Source organism: Pseudophryne corroboree, chromosome 12, assembly GCF_028390025.1.
Source record: "Pseudophryne corroboree isolate aPseCor3 chromosome 12, aPseCor3.hap2, whole genome shotgun sequence".
Taxonomy (NCBI): domain Eukaryota; kingdom Metazoa; phylum Chordata; class Amphibia; order Anura; family Myobatrachidae; genus Pseudophryne; species Pseudophryne corroboree.
In genome coordinates, this window is record NC_086455.1 from 84,081,943 (window position 1) to 84,102,637 (window position 20,695).

The 20,695-nt window shown below is 48.5% G+C and overlaps 1 protein-coding gene across 3 annotated transcripts in view; it reads left to right on the forward strand.

Annotated features, from left to right (window-relative positions):
• The first annotated feature begins 259 nt into the window (after window positions 1-259).
• SIX4 (SIX homeobox 4) overlaps window positions 260-20,695 on the forward strand; it is a 59,049-nt gene continuing 38,613 nt past the window's right edge. For 2 of the 3 annotated variants that reach the window (XR_010190470.1, XM_063947716.1), the window contains exons 1-2: window positions 348-1,148; window positions 7,827-8,488. Coding sequence is in view for 2 of the 3 variants with exons in the window: in XM_063947716.1 (XP_063803786.1) it covers window positions 442-1,148; window positions 7,827-8,488 (1,369 nt within the window). In the remaining variant the exon portion in view is untranslated. Of the gene's footprint in view, window positions 1,149-7,826; window positions 8,489-20,695 lie in introns of all 3 variants that reach the window. The other variant, XM_063947717.1, reaches the window with a different exon arrangement.

Consider the following 20,695-nt stretch of genomic DNA (forward strand, 5'->3'; position numbering starts at 1 on the left):
TGTAGGGAGTATGGAGTAGATGATAGTAGCCTATAAGTAAGGGAAGAAAAGAGGTATGAGGGGAAAAGCCTTTGCTTGTGAGAGCTTACAGTCTAAAGGGGATGTGTGTAGGGAACTCCTGGCCAGGTGGAGGTGTGCTGTGTGTGTACCGCGTACGTCCTGTGTATTCGGGAAAGGAGGGGAGAGTGAGGCGTGAGCGCTTGAGTGACGGTTACCCCAGCAACGGCCGGTCTTGCATTCCAAAGGCCACGCCCACCCCTCCAGTCCCCCCAGCTCCAGGCCAGGACGCTCCTGCCGGAGTTTGCTGCAGAAGTCACATTGCTGCTCCGCTTACACTGCAGGGGGGGAGCTGAGGGGAACACAGTACTGCGTGGCCGATGCTGGAAACCTGAGCACACGGGAGGGGGGGGACTTTTTTTTTTTTTAACCAGAAGGGGGAAAATGTCTTCCCCTTCCTCCAACGGGACCGCCGGCCATGCCATAGAGATCAAGCAGGAGGATGTCCTGGAAGCGGCTCCGTTCTCTATGGAGCATGCACAGCAGCAGCCCGGGACAGAGCAGGGGGTGAAGAGCGAACTTGTGAGCGGCGGCCAGTACACGCTGGCGTTCTCCCCGGAGCACGTCGCCTGTGTGTGTGAGGCTCTGCAGCAAGGTGGGGACCTGGACAGGCTAGCCCGGTTCCTGTGGTCGCTGCCCCAGAGCGACCTGCTACGTGGCAGCGAGAGTATCCTGAAAGCCCGGGCGCTGGTGGCTTTCCATCAGGGCCGCTACCAGGAGCTCTTCTCTGTGCTGGAGAGCCACAACTTCCAGCCGTCCAACCATGCCGCGCTGCAGGACCTCTGGTACCGGGCTCGGTATAACGAGGCGGAGAAGGCCCGCGGGAGGGCGCTGGGGGCTGTGGACAAGTACCGGCTGCGGAGGAAGTTCCCGCTGCCCCGGACCATCTGGGACGGCGAGGAGACGGTGTACTGCTTCAAGGAGAAGTCCCGGAACGCGCTGAAGGAGCTGTACAAGCACAACCGGTACCCGTCCCCGGCCGCCAAGCGCAACTTGGCCAAGATCACCGGGCTCTCCCTTACCCAGGTCAGCAACTGGTTCAAGAACCGGCGGCAGCGCGACAGGAACCCGTCTGAGGCGCAATCCAAGAGGTGAGTTTGGAACTCAACAACCCCCCTACGGTGCCCGCTGCAATATGGCGCTGCTAAGTTTCTCCTGCAACTTACTTTCTGCTGCCCCCTTGCTAAATACTTTCTGCTGCTTTGCTCCACTTGCAATGTACCTTGTGCTAGTGTGCCCCCTCCACTGCAACTTATTTTCTGCTGCTGTGCCCCCTCCACTGCAACTTATTTTCTGCTGCTGTGCCCCCTCCACTGCAACTTATTTTCTGCTGCTGTGCCCCCTCCACTGCAACTTATTTTCTGCTGCTGTGCCCCCTCCACTGCAACTTATTTTCTGCTGCTGTGCCCCCTCCACTGCAACTTATTTTCTGCTGCTGTGCCCCCCTCCCTGCAACTTGCTTTCTGCTGTTGTGCTCCGCTCCCTACAATGCTTTCTGCAGCTGTGCCCCCCCTGCCCTGCAACCTTGTGCTGCTGTGCCCCCCTCCCCTGCAACCTTGTGCTGCTGTGCCCCCCTCCCCTGCAACCTTGTGCTGCTGTGCCCCCCTCCCCTGCAACCTTGTGCTGCTGTGCCCCCCTCCCCTGCAACCTTGTGCTGCTGTGCCCTCCCCATCCCCTGCAACTTACTTGACCACCTCCCACGCAACCCACTTTATGCAGCCACTTCTGCGACTTTCCCTGTTGCTGCTCCCTCTGAATTTCTTTCTCTGCTGCCTGTCCACCTGCAACTTTTTTTTGCCACCTCCTGCAACTTTGTCCACCACCCTTCAACTAACTTTCTGCTGCTGTCTGTTGGAAGGGGCTCATTCTGCTAGTAGTGACAGAGTAAATGATTGACTAAAATGTAATGCTGCTGAGAGCATGGCAGATCGGGCAGTGCAGTGTTTTGAAACCTGATTCTAAACTCATTCAGCTCAGGTTTCATGGAAAACCTAGATAGGAGTCGGTGCCAGTGCACTGTAGTCGCCTTGTTCATTTGCATTTTGCGTAAAAAAAAAAAAAAGCCATAGCTTGCAGTCATGTAGGTGATTTCAGTATCATTATGCATTCAAAATAGAGATTTGTTTTCACTTTGGCCTATTAGGTATGGATGACCATTATATTTTTCTTCTCTAAGAGCACACATTATCCATAAAGCGTTGCAATAGCCTTCTGCCGCGATGGCGAGAGAAGGCTGGCTGATGTGCTAGTTGAGGTGAATCAGCCAGAGGGCTGAGATTTGCCGGGTGCCCCTATGACTTCAAAGGCATGAAATAGAGTGCTACAACAGATGTGAGTCTGTTCCCCCTAGCTTCCACTCTTCCTGGGCCCGTTTTTTTTTTTAGTTGCTCAAAGAGGAAAATGCCTAAAGTCTTCAAACTGCCTCTTAAAGTTTTCACTTCTCCGATCCTTTATAATTTTGGTTAAGCACACAATGGAAACATCAAGGTTCATATTTTGTGTTACAAATATCCAAGGTAGTCTACTTGCTTATTCCTGATCGTTTTATATTTATTTGACCCTTATTTTCTAAATTGTGGAATACTATCTTTGAGAATTTTGCTCCTTATAGCTGCAACCACACTGCTGTCTGTCATATCTTGCCAATCAGCATTTCTCCATCTGCCTTTGAAATATGTAAGCAACCGACTTTGTTTAGGTGCAAGGTTCAGGTTTGCAATGTTACCTGGGACTTCCAAGGTTTTGCAGGGGTTAGTTTATTGTCTTCAGGTAAGCGGCTGCAATCTCTTATCTCTACAGGTTTGTGACTGGTTTGGCCTGTCAGGTGGAGCTGACTTGTTCTTCCAACCAAAGGCTCAGCCCTTCCCTGTTCATTATTTGTGTCTTGTTACGCCTCTCGTTTGCAGAACCTACAGAACCTAACAAGTGTACTTGCCCTGAGGTGTTTTCTTTTTCTTTTTTCTTTCTCCCTCCTGAAAGGCACATTTTAATGAAATGTTTCCTGTTAAAATGTATTGGCCAAACATTTGCAGATTGAGACATGCTCCTATTTGTATTTTTCAAAGAATACATTTATACCCCTTTCACACCGCACAAATAACCCGGTATATTGTCGGGTCGACGCGGGACACTGTGCGGTGTGAAAGGGGTCACTGCTGAACTCCCAGGTCGCCTGACCTGGTAATTCAACCCGATAATAAAGAAGGGTTATTCCTGGGTTTAATACCGGTTAAGGTGTAGTGTGAATGGGTTGCCGGGTTGATGGGACCTGTTCACAGCAGAGGCGGTGAGGAGATGATCTCAGCTCCCAGCGCCGCCTCCGCACCTGCCCCCGATTGCCAGCTCCGCCCACCTTGGCAACCCGAACCGGCATATTGCCGGGTCAGGAAGCTAATGTGTAAGGGTCCAATGCCGAGTACCACCTGGGAAGGACCCGTTTCCAATTCCCGGTTGGCACCCGGCATTGCGCTCTGAAAGCAGTATTATACAGACAGTATGGTGTAGTAAAAGAAATCCATTCAGAAATACCTTTAATAGTGTCAAACACTTATACAGGCAGTTATTTTCTAATAATGTTATTTGTAGAGCACTTTTCTCCAGTAGGACTCCAAGGGGAGAGCTGTACTAAGCCTTGGAGAGATGTAAAGTACCAGCCAATCAGATCCTAGCTGCCATGTTACAGGCTGTGTTTGAAAAATGACAGGACCTGGTTGGTTGTAGTTTCTATCTCTCCATGTTATCACTCTCCATTACTTCGTGCCACCCAAGTGAATTACAGGTAACATGAACATACAGAGCTTTAGATTTTCATAAAATACAGAAACAATGAATATAACATAAAGGTGTGGCAGACATTTTGGGCTATCAGTTGTAAAGATTTTATTTAATTCTCCCCATGAATGATCCAGGTAAAGCAGCTGTTTTAGGTACACTACAAGGGCTGTATGCCGTTAAAGGCTGTAGGGAGTATATGATGGAAGGAACAGCACATGAGGGAGGAGGGCCCTGCTTGTGAGCTCTTACATGGAAAGAAGATCTGAATGGGAAAAATTATTAACAGGATACCCACTGCAAAAATACTTCAAAGGATTGTTCATAGAAGAGAAATATGCAATGGGACATTACAGAGGGAAGAAAAAGTACAGAAGGTTGCATTGGGCGGAGATACTGGGTACATGGGCAGTACGGATGGTGTAATTACTGCCTCATAGCACTGAAGTCATGGGTTCAATTCCCACCATGGCCCTAACTGTGTGGAGTTTGCATATTTTCCTCGTACTTGCGTGGGTTTCCTCCAGGTACTCCGATTTCTTCCCACAATCCAAAAATATACTGGTAGGTTAACTGGCTCCCAATTTAAATTAACCCTGGCGTAATTGTGTGTGCGTGTGGTAGGCAATATAGACTGTAAGATCCACTAGGGCTGGGATTGATGTGAATGTACAAATATTCTCTGTAAAGTGCTGTGTAATATGTGTGCGCTATATAAATAACCGGTAATAATAATAATAAGTGGGTTTGGGAAGAAGGGCAGGGGAAGGCTTGTTTTAAATAGTATGGACACATAGTAACATAGTAATTGAGGTTGAAAAGAGGCAAAATGCTCATCGCGTTCAACCCGTTTATTGAATTAAGTTGAGTTGATTTTAATGTACCTGCAGAACAATGTTTTATGACTAGTTAACAACTACAATCACTTTACACCCGGATTAACAACTTCAATATATTAAATGTTCTAGCCTTGGATATCCTTTTCAATCAGAAATTCATCCAATCCCCTTTTAAATGCATTTATAGTGTCCACCATTACCACATTCCCTGGCAAGGAATTCCAAATCCTTATTGCCCTAACAGTGAAGAACCCTTTCCTCCGTTGCGTGCAGAATTTTCTCTCCTCCAGCTCATTTTCCCAGTTATTATTTTCAACAAAACTGACGGTCACTCTGCTTCAATGTCTTTCCATGTATAAAATACGCAGATTATTTTTTCCCTACAGGTATGAAATAATGTAGGAAGTGACTACAAAAAAAGTTAGGCAACAGCATTAATATCTTTAAGGCATTTTGGCTATCTGTTTCCTGGGACGTATACTGTCATATTTTACAGTTATTCCAGAATGGCCTAATATGAATATGGTTCTGGCCTGTCCAGATAGTAAGACCATGTATGTAAATACGTTTTCATCTACATCAGTGTATATGTCATAGATCAAACCTCTACTGCTTGTAAAATATTCATGGCATTTAAATGTGCTGTTATTCCACCCTTTTAGAAACGACAACCTCACATACTGAGAACAGTTTCCAGTTGACAGCAGATATGTTTTAGAGGAAGAAATTATAATTTTACTTGCATACTTTCTAAAACAAAATAGTCCTTTTATGTGCTGCTCCTTTAAAGCTTGCAGATGTGGGGGGAGGGCTGCTTGATGGATGGGCAAACGCAGACAGGTAACATTCCTTGGGTCATCTAAGCCACTGCTTCCTGGTTCACTGTTCACCTCCCCCACTGCATTAAGCATCTTCTCCCCCCCCCACACACACAAACACACATTCACACCTTGGGGACATTCCAGCCCCTCCATAAATTGTAAGCCTGTCAGGTCAGGAAGTGTCCAATTAAGGCAGAACTTTTTTTTTTTCTTTTTTTTTTTCTTGCTTCTGCTTTAGTGATCAGGTAATAATTACACCATAAAACAGGGTTTATTTACTGTGCTGGCAGATGAAGTAAGTGATGTCTGTCTTAGTGAATGGTATGTTCAGTTTTTATGTTTTGGATACACTTAAACACTGGGGTCAATTCAATATGCAGACAGTTGAATAGCGCCGGGAATTAGCTACCGTCGTTATTCAATACAGCGCCATGTGACACTTAATTGTCGGGATTTCCTCTCGCACCCCCAGGGGGTGCGAGCAGAAATCCGGAAAAGGGCTGGCGCACGGCCGGCACAAGGCTGATTCTGTCGGGAATCAGCATCGCGCGGGGCAGTTAAGTCGGAGAATGCCCGTTCTCCCAGTTAAGTCCGGGAGAATGAACATTCGCCAACTTAACATGAGCAGAAATGAATAGCGACGGGAGCTAATTCCCGGTGCTATTCAACTGTCTGCAAATTAAATTGACCCCATGGGGATGATTTAGTAAAACTTTCAAAAAGGAAAAAGTGTGGTGTTGCCTAGAGCAGCTAATCAGATCTTAAGGGGGGAATTCAGTTGTTTAAACTAATGGGCGTCTGTCTGAGCTAATCCGTTGTGGCCCTGATCAGACGCCCAATAGCCACTGCAGTCACATTTCAGCTCTCACTCCTTGGAGTTGGAGAGCTAAAATGTGCGAGAAGTCTGCTGTTTGGGCGCCCATACAGCACTTTTCAATTTACTCGCATTAGTTTAGTCATGTTTAGCTATTTTACGTGGCTAAATCTTGACTGATTGGGCGCATTAATCAAAGTGTGAGCAAAACAATTGCATTTCAGCAATGGGCACCCATTAATTATTGCACCTTAAAAAAAACAATTTAATTCTGCCCTAAATATTTAACAAGGTAAATGTTAGCTTTTGATTGGTTGCTACTTTGCCTTTTTTGTAAGTGTATTAAATCTATAGGGCAGTACGGATGGTGTAATGGTTGGCGTTACTGCAGTGATTTTCAACCTTTTTTTTTTTTTTACTTGCGGCACATCGAACTATATTATAAAATTGCCTAGGCACACCATCCGTTCCCCAACGAAAAAAACAAAAAACACATATTGGCCCTCACAGTAAAAAAACAACACACATACATTGGCCCACACAGAAAAAACAATCACATTGCTCCCCACAAATCCTATTGCTCCCCACATGAATTATTCACATTATTCCCCCCATAAATCCTTATTCTCCCCACATAAATCCTATTGTTCCCCACAGGAGAAATAAAATAACAACTATTAGCCCCTACCGGTCAGCTGTCCTCCTCCCTGTCTCTCAGTGGCGGGGGTTGTTCATAGTGGAGTGCTGCGAATACTGAGCAGCGGGTGGTTGGGCAGGTGTGGATGTGGGTGGATAAGGAAAGCTGTGTATGCAGGCAGGAACTGGAAGATGTGTATGCAGGTGGGCTGGCTGGGTGGTGAGACGCGGCGTCCGTGACCTATGATATCACACCGCCGCGTCTTCAAGGCATAGGTCACGGTCGGAGCACGACTGATCCTCTAAGGAGAGTTCGGGCCAACAGTTCACTCTGAAGGTGCAGGAAGCTGCTCTGGCTCCGCGGCACACCTTGCAACTGGTCGCGGCACTCTAGTCTGCCACGGCACACTGGTTGAAAAAGCCTGCGTTACTGCCTCACAGCACTGACTGTGCTTGCGTGGTCTTCCTTCGGATACTCCAGTTTCCTTGCACAATCCAAAAATATACTGGCTCCCAATAAAAATGTAACTCTAGTGCGTACATATGCTTAGGGCAGACTAGATGGGCCATGTGGTTCTTATCTGCCATCCAAATTGATGTTTCTATTTTACCCTTTTATTTGTCCTTTTAAAACATAAGCACAACTGGTTTCCATTTGCAAATGCCACCTCTTGATTGTCTCACATTTGTCAATGGTCCCTTTTGTCATAGGTCTGTGTCTTCCTGCCAGTTCACACAAGCTGGAGTGTCCATTAGCCTCACCACAATAGGTCACATTGAACCATTTGTTTATGCTTTCAGACATGTTATCTTAGACTCGTCACGTTGTTTCCATTTCGATTTCATTTAACTGATTTCTGTTTTATCTGTATTCCTTTGAATATCCAGTGAGTCGGATGGAAATCATAGCACTGAAGATGAATCGAGTAAAGGTCAAGACGATTTGTCTCCTCATCTCTCCAACTCCTCCGATGGTGTGTCCAACATAAATCTTCCTGTTCACGCTGATGCAGTGTATATGCAGCACATTGGAAATAAAATCTCATTAGGTTCCTCTGGAGTGCTTCTGAATGGAAGTTTGGTGTCTTCCAACGCTTCATCCGTCTTTTTAAACGGGGGCTCATTTATCCAGGGAGCCAACGGAGTGCTTCTAAATGGCTTAAATGTAGCAAATTCACAAACTTTGACTTTGAATTCTCAAAAACTGTCCTCCACCATTGTAAGCAATGGTGCCCATAATTCAGACATTTTGGTGTCCTCCTCCGAGGAAATAAAGGTTCTTCAAGCTGGTATGACGGATACCTCCCCAACATACACTACAAATATACAGTCGTCTTTCCCAGGCTTAATACCTGCCACGGAGATCAAGAGTGAAGCTGTCCAGCCTGTCACTTCCCAAGATGGCGGCACAGTTGTTACATTCACTACTCCCATACAAATCAACCCGTATGGCATTGTCCAGATACCGAATTCAGGAACAAATGCTCAACTAATTAATGGAAGTATTGGATTCTCCACACTCCAGTTGCCCTCCGTTGCCGTGTCACAAGGTAAATGCAGTCTTTAAAAAAGAATGTGTATATACAAATATGTATTTAGAATCCATAAATGTCCATTAATCTTTAATATGGACACTTTTTTGTCACTCGTCTGACATCTTGCAACCCTAGCGTTCTGGTGGCGTTTAGTTTAAAGCAGACTGATCATCTGCATTTTTCTGTATAATTGCTCGTGTGATTACTGTAGAAGCGGCCAGATTATTGGTACGAGCGATTATTGGTACGAGCATGCTCCTTGAACGTTGCAGATTGGCCGTATAAATTGACTTTTATGGTTTACTAGGTGCTTCATCGCGCCCTACGGGCGCTCTTCACACCGTCGAAAGGGGCTACGCCCCCTTAACCCCTGCACGCCTTGCTGCGGTTCAATATTTGTATGAGTGGATAGAGGGGATAGAGAGACGCGGGCCGGTAGGGAGGGGATAGATAGAAGGGGGGCGGTAGGGAGGGGATAGAGAGACGCAGGGAGGGGATAGAGAGACGCAGGGCGGTAGGGAGGGGATATATAGACACGCGGGGCGGTAGGGAGGCGATAGAAAGACGTGGGGCGGTATGGAGGGGATAGAGAGACGCGGGTCGGCAGGGAGTGGATACAGAGACCCGGGGCGGTAGGGAGGGGATAGAGAGACCCGGGGCGGTAGGGAGGGGATAGAGAGACCCGGGGCGGTAGGGAGGGGATAGAGAGACCCGGGGCGGTAGGGAGGGGATAGAGAGACCCGGGGCGGTAGGGAGGGGATAGAGAGACCCGGGGCGGTAGGGAGGGGATAGAGAGACCCGGGGCGGTAGGGAGGGGATAGAGAGACCCGGGGCGGTAGGGAGGGGATAGAGAGACCCGGGGCGGTAGGGAGGGGATAGAGAGACCCGGGGCGGTAGGGAGGGGATAGAGAGACCCGGGGCGGTAGGGAGGGGATAGAGAGACCCGGGGCGGTAGGGAGGGGATAGAGAGACCCGGGGCGGTAGGGAGGGGATAGAGAGACCCGGGGCGGTAGGGAGGGGATAGAGAGACCCGGGGCGGTAGGGAGGGGATAGAGAGACCCGGGGCGGTAGGGAGGGGATAGAGAGACCCGGGGCGGTAGGGAGGGGATAGAGAGACCCGGGGCGGTAGGGAGGGGATAGAGAGACCCGGGGCGGTAGGGAGGGGATAGAGAGACCCGGGGCGGTAGGGAGGGGATAGAGAGACCCGGGGCGGTAGGGAGGGGATAGAGAGACCCGGGGCGGTAGGGAGGGGATAGAGAGACCCGGGGCGGTAGGGAGGGGATAGAGAGACCCGGGGCGGTAGGGAGGGGATAGAGAGACCCGGGGCGGTAGGGAGGGGATAGAGAGACCCGGGGCGGTAGGGAGGGGATAGAGAGACCCGGGGCGGTAGGGAGGGGATAGAGAGACCCGGGGCGGTAGGGAGGGGATAGAGAGACCCGGGGCGGCAGGGAGGGGATAGAGAGACCCGGGGCGGCTGGGAGGGGATAGAGAGACCCGGGGCGGCTGGGAGGGGATAGAGAGACCCGGGGCGGCTGGGAGGGGATACAGAGAGGCGGGGCGGCAGGGAGGGGATACAGAGAGGCGGGGCGGCAGGGAGGGGATACAGAGAGGCGGGGCGGTAGGAGGGGATACAGAGACACGGGACGGTAGGGAGGTGATACTGAGACGCGGGCGGTAGGGAGGGGATACAGAGGCATAGGGAGGAGGGGATAGAGAGAGGCGGGGCGGTAGGGAGGGGATAGAGAGAGGCGGGGCGGTAGGGAGGGGATAGAGAGACGCGGGGCGGTAGGGAGGGAATCTAGAGACGCGGGTCGGCAGGGAGGGTCCCCAGTGAGGAAGCTGATGAGAGGGGGGAAAGTAGTGGAGGGGGAGGGCACCAGAAGAGGAGACTTGTGTAAAGTGGCGAGCAGACATAGAAACAGTGGGTAGGATGGCCGGAGGGACTCACCGTTGGGGCTGTGGGCGGCTGCTGCAGGCTGGTAAACAGTACAGTGTCCAGAGGCGTCACTGGGTCAGCATTTCTGTTACACACATCTCTCCCCCCCCCCCCCCCTGCGGCCGAAAAGGGGGCGTGGCCTGCTGTGAAAGGGGCGTGGCCTCGTGGGTCTGTTCTCTCTCGCTCCGGGGATGTTTCCAGCTTGCCTGTAGATGCTGGCAGCCCCCGGAGACTGGAGAGTGTGTGCCGGCTGTGTGACAGGAGGAGAGTGCTGCAGGAGATGACGTCACTGCAGCACTCGCCTCCTGTCACAGCAGGAGAGCTGACAGCGGGATTTGTGCGGAGGATTCGGCGGGTCTGTGTACACGGCGCAGGGAGGGCTATGAGAGCCTTCTCCTGCACCACCCGTTCCTCCTAATGTGTATGCCGGGGGCGGCATCAGCCGTTGTTGTTGGGCCGGCGCCGCGGCCGGGGAATCAGAGCTGCTAATGGGTGGGGGGAGGGGAGAGAGAGAGATGGACAGGCAGCAGGAGCAGAGACTTGCTGACTCCGCCCACCGCTGTGACTCCACCCAGCGTTACGGGCACAGAGTCACAGATTTAGACAAATATATAGGAGATTTTTAAAAATCTGCAATGCTGTTTTGTTTAATAACTTAATTTTGCAAATAGGCTTTTTCTTTTTTATTTCTTCTTTGTTTAATCTGCACGATTTGTCACCTTTATCCTCTCAAGAAAGGTGCGTGTTACTATTGTCTAGTCTATTTTATGAAACCATTTATTCTTAAGGGGGGTACTCACGGAGCGATCGCTGCTTAAAATCTAAGCAATCTGACTAGATTGCTTAGATTTTAAGCACGATCGCTCCGTGTGTAGCCCCCTCAGCGATAGCGATGCGTAGCCCCGCGCATCGCTATCGCTGCTGCTAGATTGGCCTGCATGCAGGCCAATCTAGCGGGTCGCTCACTTCACCCGCTGGGTGAAGTGAGCGGCCCCCCCGTCTCCCCCCGCACGCTCAGCACAGATCGCGCTGTGCTGAGCGCCGGGAGAGATGTGTGCTGAGCGGTTCGCTCAGCACACATCTCTCTGCCATCGGCCAGTGAGTACTGGCCTTTACAGTCTAAACTATATCCATCCATGTTTATGAAGTCATTAAGAACAATGATAAAGCCTTGAGTATACTTTTGTGTTGCAGCTGTTGTGCTTGCAGCTATAAATACCACTGCTATACATGAGGCATAATTAAAAGGGCTTAGTATTGCCATTGCTTCAATATTTCCAGTGTGCTTGGTCTAGGTCTCATAAGTGAGGCTTCTAACTGGAAAAATCCAGCACATTGGTGACTCCATTTTCAGGCTGTTTCACAACCCATAGTAGTATAGGGAAACCATGATCATTTATTGAAGTCATCACCATGCCTAATAATATTTGCTACCAGTCATAGGGGGTTGGGTATATGAAACCTCTGCCGGTATCCGTCATAGGAGTATGGACACATTGTATACTTTGGTAAATTGTTGCCAATGAGAGAGGAAGAGAAGGTAGAGTGATGAGTATGAGATAGCACGTGGGCACATGTAACAGTTGGAGCCTTCATCTTCTTCCTTTATTGTTTTTTATAGCTTGTAGCACTTGTGACAATTCCTGCTGATATGTTATTGCAGATGGTTGTCTTCCCCTTTGACTAAATCTATTGTTAGTAATTGTTACTGAAATTAAGGACAAGCAGCCCTTTTGGAAGTTGGAGGAGCCGTTCCGGAACCTGGAACTTCTCTGGCAATATAACTGCAGGAAAAAAGGTTAAACTTTGTCTCACTTGGTTGTGGTTACAAGTAAATGTCTGACAGTCATCTCATGGAACTTCTTCCTAGTTACTAATGTTGTCCAGCGCAAGCACTTCATGCAACCTGATGGGGTCTCTAATGCTGCTTTCACATCGCAAAACCTGCTTTTGAAATGGTATTTGAAACGGTTCTTAAAACGGGTCTGAGCAGTTAAACCCCTTTCACATCTCATGTTGTAACCAGTAAATTACCATTTCATTCCCGTTTTGGTACCTTTCACACTGAACCCGTTTCACCCATAGAAAACAGTGGTTGTCATTATAAATGGACTTTTCTGGCCCACACATTATTATTAATCACTAATTAATTCATTATTAATAATTTGGATAGTCGTACGATGGAACCCAGCAGCTTGAAGCATATCTATTTTTTATTAGATGGGATTAGGTACTTGGTTTGTCTTTTTTGGAGGCACAAGTATTATTTATATTTTTTTTTAAAATTATTATTATTTTTTTTAGATGGAATGGTTAAAAACACGGAAAAAAATGGCGTGGGGTCCCCCCTCCAAAGCATAACCAGCCTCGGGCTCTTCGAGCTGGTCCTGGTTCTAAAATTGCGGGGGAAAAATTGACAGGGGATCCCCCGTATTTTTAAAACCAGCACCGGGCTCTGCGCCTGGTGCTGGTGCAAAAAATACGGGGGACAAAACGAGTAGGGGTCCCCCGTATTTTTCACACCAGCATCGGGCTCCACTAGCTGGACAGATAATGCCACAGCCGGGGGTCACTTTTATGCCGTGCCCTGCGGCCGTGGCATTAAATATCCAACTAGTCACCCCTGGCCGGGGTACCCTGGGGGAGTGGGGACCCCTTCAATCAAGGGGTCCCCCCCCCCAGCCACCCAAGGGCCAGGGGTGAAGCCCGAGGCTGTCCCCCCCATCCAATGGGCTGCGGATGGGGGGGCTGATAGCCTTTGTTGTAAATGAAAAGATATTGTTTTTTCCAGTAGTACTACAAGTCCCAGCAAGCCTCCCCCGCAAGCTGGTACTTGGAGAACCACAAGTACCAGCATGCGGGAGAAAAACTGGCCCGCTGGTACCTGTAGTTCTAATGGAAAAAAAATACCCAAATAAAAACAGGACACACACACCGTCGACAGTAAAACTTTATTTCATACGTCGACACACACATACTTACCTATGTTCACACGCCGACATCGGTCCTCTTCTCCATGTAGAATCCACGGATACCTGAAAAGAAAAGTTCAATATACTCACCTCAGCCATGGTCCAGAGATAAATCCACGTACTTGGCAAAAAAAGAAAACGCAAATACCCGACCACTGGACTGAAAGGGGTCCCATGCTGACACATGGGACACCTTTCCACGAATGAGACCTGTCAGTGACAGCTGTCACAGAAAGGTCTCTAAGCCAATCAGGAAGCGCAACTTCGTTGCGCTCACCTGATTGGCTATGCGCTGTCTGTACTGTGACAGCGCATCGCAAAGCCGCTCCATTACTTTCAATGGTGGGAACTTAGCGGCTAGCGGTGAGGTCACCCGCCGGTCAGCGGCTGACCGGCGGGTGACCCCACCGCTAGCCGCAAACTTCCCACCATTGAAAGTAATGGAGCGGCTTTGCGATGCGCTGTCTGACAGCTCAGACAGTGCACAGCCAATCAGGTGAGCGCCACGGAAGTAGCGCTTCCTGATTGGCTGAAGGGACTTCAGTGACAGGAGTCACGTGATGTCCCGGCATTCGGGGAGAGGGGTCTCATATGTTAGCATGGGACCCCTTTCGGTCCGCAGGTCCGGGTGTTCGTTTTCTTTTTTTGCCAAGTCCGTGGATTTATCTCTGGACCATGGCTGAGGTGAGTATATTGAACTTTTATTTTCAGGTACCCCTGGATTCTACATGGAGAAGAGGACCGATGTCGGCGTGTGAACATAGGTAAGTATGTGTGTGTCGGCAGTGTGTAATAAAGTTTTACTGTCGACGGTGTCTGTGTCCTGTTTTTATTTGGGTATTTTTTTTCCATTAGAACTACAGGTACCAGCGGGCCAGTTTTTCTCCCGCATGCTGGTACTTGTGGTTCTCCAAGTACCAGCTTGCGGGGGAGGCTTGCTGGGACTTGTAGTACTACTGGAAAAAACAATATCTTTTCATTTACAACAAAGGCTATCAGCCCCCCCATCCGCAGCCCATTGGATGGGGGGGACAGCCTCGGGCTTCACCCCTGGCCCTTGGGTGGCTGGGGGGGGGGGACCCCTTGATTGAAGGGGTCCCCACTCCCCCAGGGTACCCCGGCCAGGGGTGACTAGTTGGATATTTAATGCCACGGCCGCAGGGCACGGCATAAAAGTGACCCCCGGCTGTGGCATTATCTGTCCAGGTAGTGGAGCCCGATGCTGGTGTGAAAAATACGGGGGACCCCTACTCGTTTTGTCCCCCGTATTTTTTGCACCAGCACCAGGCGCAGAGCCCGGTGCTGGTTTTAAAAATACGGGGGATCCCCTGTCAATTTTTTCCCCGCATTTTTAGAACCAGGACCAGCTCGAAGAGCCCGAGGCCGGTTATGCTTTGGAGGGGGGACCCCACGCCATTTTTTTCCGTGTTTTTCACATTTAAACGTTTATAAAGCCACTCTCTCATGTGTCTCCTGTGTTTTCCAAGCTGTTTCCTGGTTGTGGCTGGTGACATCACACATGGAGACAGCCTATCATCTTCTGGGGCTTGCAAATACCGTTTCAGACCCTTTCACACTGCACAGTGAAATGGGACTGAAACGGGTAGGACCCTGCTTTTTTACCGTTTCAAAATACCGGTATTTTGAAAACGGTAAATTGAAGGGGACCCTTTCACATCGCAGCTTGACCCGTTTAGGAAGCCAGTTAAAACGGCAAAATACCGGGTATAAGCTGCGGTGTGAAAGGGGTCTTAGCTGGTTTGCATGGGGGTAGTCGCACTTTGTAACAAGAACTGACAATTCACTGGCAGATCCTGTTACTTTGACCCAGTGATGAGACCAGTTTCCAATCTGGCCACACACTTATGGTAAATGCTAATATTTCACCTGGGTGACCTGTTATTGTAGTCATTATGTTCTCAAAATGTACAGGAGTCAGTGAAAATTAAATAATGTTATTTTGATTTCCTCCCCGGTCAGTATAGAGCACAATAATATGAATTTGGTTAGTTTTACACTTTAAAATGAATTATTTTTTTAATTATTTTTTTGGTTCAAATATCCCTTCAATTTTAACCTTTGGACATTTAGAAAAATGAAATAAAAATTTGGGGACATTAAAGAAGGGCAAAATAAGAGCTACTAAAAATGACAAAAATGTGAATTTGCGTGGAACCTACAGTAGATGGGCATAAGGCAGTGGTTTCCAAACTTTTTTTAAATCATGGCGCCCTAGGATATCAGAATTTTATTTCACGGCACCCCTAGGCCAAAAATTTCTTATTGAGAAATTTAGAAAGAAATATTACATTAAGTAGATCGCGTTTATATGTCATCCTTAGGGTCAGTTGTGTGGTGAGGGACAAGGTTTGCTCCTGTTTGGCCACATATTTTATGACTGGCAGCCACCAGCACTGGTTTTGCCTATTATATTGACCATGAGTAATTTGAATTGGTCCTGGACCACCAACCCAGGGCACCCCTGCAAGTGTCCCGAGGCACCCCAGGGAGCCACAGCACACAGTTTGGGAACCTCTGGCATAAGGAATAGCCTGTCCTTTTGTGTGACTGACACACACACACACACACACACACACACACACACACACACACACACACACACACACACACACACGGCACTGTCTTGCTATAGATTGTAAATTAAGTTAGAATAGCATTTAATTGCTGCCAAACTTAAAATTATTTTGTGATCACGTGACTGCACTTTTAAATACCCAGGTGGCCAATTTACATAGTAAACTTGTTAAACAACTGATAAAAATTAATCAGATCACTGTAATACGATTGGGAGCTTTCTTTTGTCTTAAGGTTTCTTATCTCTTTTCTGTTTGTTTAAATCGCTTTGTCTTGTGTGCTTGCCACTCCCTGCAGGGTTATAGTCATTTTAACCAAAAATACAAAACAATATTTATATCCTATTGGGGATCATGCCAGAGGCTCAATTTGTCTTTTTGTGATGATCCAATGCTTTAGATTGGAATACACAGACAAAGGGCCATGCAGTTTTACCAGTTTCCATAAGGTAATGGATAATAAAGTAGATTACTAGATGGAAATTGCATTGACCAGCAATACATTCATTAATGCTGCGTAATGATGCTCTTGTATATGATCCTTACAATGGGGTCTCCATATTTCAAGGTACATTAATCTCTATGTACTCCATCATACTAAATATATTACTTGAACTTGCTGAATTGGATGTTTCTAATTCATGCATCTATATCCTCAGCAGGGCTATGGAATCGGTGGTTGAGGTTCAAAGATGGTGCACAAATGGAGCTATTCAATTGTAGCTCCGGGAGCGATGGCTGTCGGCGTCTGCACTTCTACTTGCATCCCCCGGGGGTGACAAGCTGTAATGCGCAAAAAGTGACCTGTTAGGGCTGCTTTACTCGACTAAACCTGACCTCTATGAGCGCGATAACGAAACTCCATTGAATATTGCCCCCGCGATCTCCTATCACTTTAGACTGGATATCAGGCGCGATAATCAATTGTATACCGCTTAGTACAGGCATTCCCAACCACCGTCCTCAAGGCACACCAACAGTGCAGGTTTTAGTAATATCCAGGCTGCAGCACAGATGGTTAAATCAAAATAACTGAGCTACTAATTAAGTCACCTGTGCTGAAGCCTGGATATCACTAAAACCTGCACTGTTAGTGTGCCTTGAGGACCTTGGTTGGGAATGCCTGCCTTATAGGCCCTACACACTGGCCGATTTTCTGAAAGATATGAACGATCTCGTTCATAAATGAACGAGAACTCGTTCATATCTTTCAGTGTGGAGACTCCAGCGATGAACGATGCGCGTCCCCGCGCTCGTTCATCGCTGGTCTCCCGTCGGCTGTGCATGCAGGCCAATATGGACGATCTCGTCCATATTTGCCTGCACTTCAATGCTGCCGCGTGACGGGGGGAGTGAAGAAACTTCACTGCCCCCCGCCGCCGGGTCGCTCGTCGGCCGTATCCGCCGTCGGGCAGCTCGGCGGCGGATCGGCCAGTGAGTAGGGCCCCTTTAGTATGTCAAACCTTTCACTACGTTTTTTACATGCATTCTGTCTAGACTACATAGTTTCAGTCTAGCACTTAAATCAGTGTGGAGGGCATATTTTCACTTTGGAACTCACAATGTGATGTATCGCTACAGTAGCTGTTTTAGATGCGGGGAGGTAGAATGAACACTAGCTATAATTTCATTCTTGGGGTAATTAAATTTGAGCAATATATGATTTCACTAGGGTTCAAATATTAGATTGTCATGAGCTAGAGTGCAGGTAAACAATGAAAGCATTATAGGTTATTAATATCGCAGGGATTGCTGTGTGAGGTAACTGCTAAATACTGCAGAGTAGTGGGTGAGGGCTGCATGGGGTAATTATTGCGGTCTAGTCAAGGGTGATGGGGCCAGAATGGGGTAAATATAATGGGAGTCTGAGATCATTTTGTGGGGTCTGTATAAATATACGGAATCGAGCTTTAGAATAAAAACTTATTATAGAAATATCCGGTATTGTATTACCATATGTACAGGCGTCTGACACGCATTTCCTTGTTTCTCAAGCACGCCACTAGATCAGTCTTGCCCATCTCTAAGTATGAGCCTGATCATTATCTTGCAGAAAATAAAATCTACGCGGCAGGAAGAAAGCCAATACATTTTTGTTGATCAAGACCAAAAAAAGCGAAGACCAGCACAGCAGTGTTTGTTCTCAAAACAAAGTTTGTTCAAAACAGGGGAAATGCTAGCTTCATGATGTAATTGAAGGGGGAGATTCAATATATATATATTTCTCTGACGTCCTAGTGGATGCTGGGGACTCCGTAAGGACCATGGGGAATAGACGGGCTCCGCAGGAGACTGGGCACTCTATAAGAAAGATTTGGTACTATCTGGTGTGCACTGGCTCCTCCCTCTATGCCCCTCCTCCAGACCTCAGTTAGATTTCTGTGCCCGGCCGAGCTGGATGCACACTAGGGGCTCTCCTGAGATCCTAGAAAGAAAGTATATGTTAGGTTTTTTATTTTACAGTGAGACCTGCTGGCAACAGGCTCACTGCAGCGAGGGACTAAGGGGAGAAGAAGCGAACCTACCTGCTTGCAGCTAGCTTGGGCTTCTTAGGCTACTGGACACCATTAGCTCCAGAGGGATCGACCGCAGGACCCGTCCTTGGTGTTCGTTCCCGGAGCCGCGCCGCCGTCCCCCTTACAGAGCCAGAAGCAAGAAGATGGTCCGGAAAATCGGCGGCAGAAGACTTCAGTCTTCACCAAGGTAGCGCACAGCACTGCAGCTGTGCGCCATTGCTCCTCATACACACTTCACACTCCGGTCACTGAGGGTGCAGGGCGCTGAGGGGGGGCGCCCTGAGCAGCAATAAAATCACCTTGGCTGGCAAAATAACCACAATATATAGCCCCAGAGGCTATTTATGTGGTAATTACCCCTCCCAGAATACAGAAAAAAGCGGGAGAAAAGTCCGCTGAAAAAGGGGCGGAGCCATCTCCCTCAGCACCCTGGCGCCATTTCTCCCTCACAGTTCCGCTGGAAGGAAGCTCCCCGACTCTCCCCTGCAGTCTACACTACAGAAAAGGGTAAAAAAAAGAGAGGGGGGGCACTAAATTTAGGCGCAGTAAATATTATAGCAGCTATAGGGGACATAATTCAGTTAGTCCCTGCATTATATAGCGCTCTGGTGTGTGCTGACATACTCTCTCTCTGTCTCCCCAAAGGGCTTTTGTGGGGTCCTGTCTCCTTTAAGAGCATTCCATGTGTGTGTGCGGTGTGTCGGTACGGCTGTGTCGACATGTTTGATGAGGAGGCTTATGTGGAGGCGGAGCAGATGCCTATAAATGTGATGTCACCCCCTGCGGGGCAGACACCTGAGTGGATGGACTTATGGAAGGAATTACGTGCAAGTGTCGACTCCTTACATAAAAAATTTGATGACATGCCAAATGCGGGACAGCCGGCTTCTCAGCTCGTGCCTGCCCAGACAATTCAAAAGCCATCAGGGGCTCTGAAACGCCCACTACCTCAGATGGCAGACACAGATGTCGACACGGATACTGATACCAGTGTCGACGACGATGAGTCAAATTTAATGTCCACTAGGGCCATTCGTTGCATGATTGAGGCAATGAAAGAGGTTTTAGCCTTATAAGGGTGAGGAGTTATTCGGGGATGGTCTCTCAGACCTTGTTTCCACAGCAACAGCTGGGAAGTCAGCATTTTTGCCCCATGTCCCCTCACAGCCTAAGAAAGCGCCGTATTATCAGGTACAGTCCTTTCGACCCCAGAAAAACAGGCGGGGAAAAGGCGGGTCCTTTCTGTCTAGAGGCAGAGGAAGGGGAAAAAAGCTGCAACACACAGCAGGTTCCCAGGAACAAAAGTCCTCTCCCGCTTCTTCCAAATCCGCCGCATGACGGTGGGGCTCCACAGGCGGAGCCAGGTACGGTGGGGGGCTGCCTCAAAAATTTCAGCGATCAGTGGCTTCGCTCACGGGTGGATCCTTCAAGTAGTATCTCAGGGGTACAAGCTGGAATTCGAGGCACCTACCCCCCGCCGTTTCCTCAAATCGGCCTTACCGGCAACTCCCTCGGGCAGGGAGGCTGTACTAGAGGCAATTCACAAGCTGTATTCCCAGCAGGTGATAGTCAAGGTACCCCTACTTCAACAAGGACGGGGTTACTATTCCACACTGTTTGTGGTACCGAAACCGGATGGTTCGGTGAGACCCATTTTAAATTTGAAATCCTTGAACACATACATAAAAAGATTCAAGTTCAAGATGGAATCGCTCAGGGCGGTTATTGCAAGCCTGGACGAGGGGGATTACATGGTATCCCTGGACATCAAGGATGCTTACCTGCATGTCCCAATTTACCTTCCTCACCAGGAGTACCTCAGATTTGTGGTACAGGATTGCCATTACCAATTCCAGACACTACCGTTTGGACTGTCCACGGCACCGAGGGTGTTTACCAAGGTAATGGCAGAAATGATGATACTCCTTCGAAAAAAGGGAGTTTTAATTATCCCGTACTTGGACGATCTCCTAATAAAGGCGAGGTCCAGGGAGCAGTTACTGGTCGGAGTAGCACTCTCGGGAAGTGCTACAACAGCATGGCTGGATTCTAAACATTCCAAAGTCACAACTGGTTCCTTCCACACGCTTACTGTTCCTGGGGATGATTCTGGACACAGAACAGAAAAAAGTGTTTCTCCCGCAGGAGAAAGCCAAGGAGCTGTCATCTCTAGTCAGAGACCTCCTAAAACCAAAACGGGTATC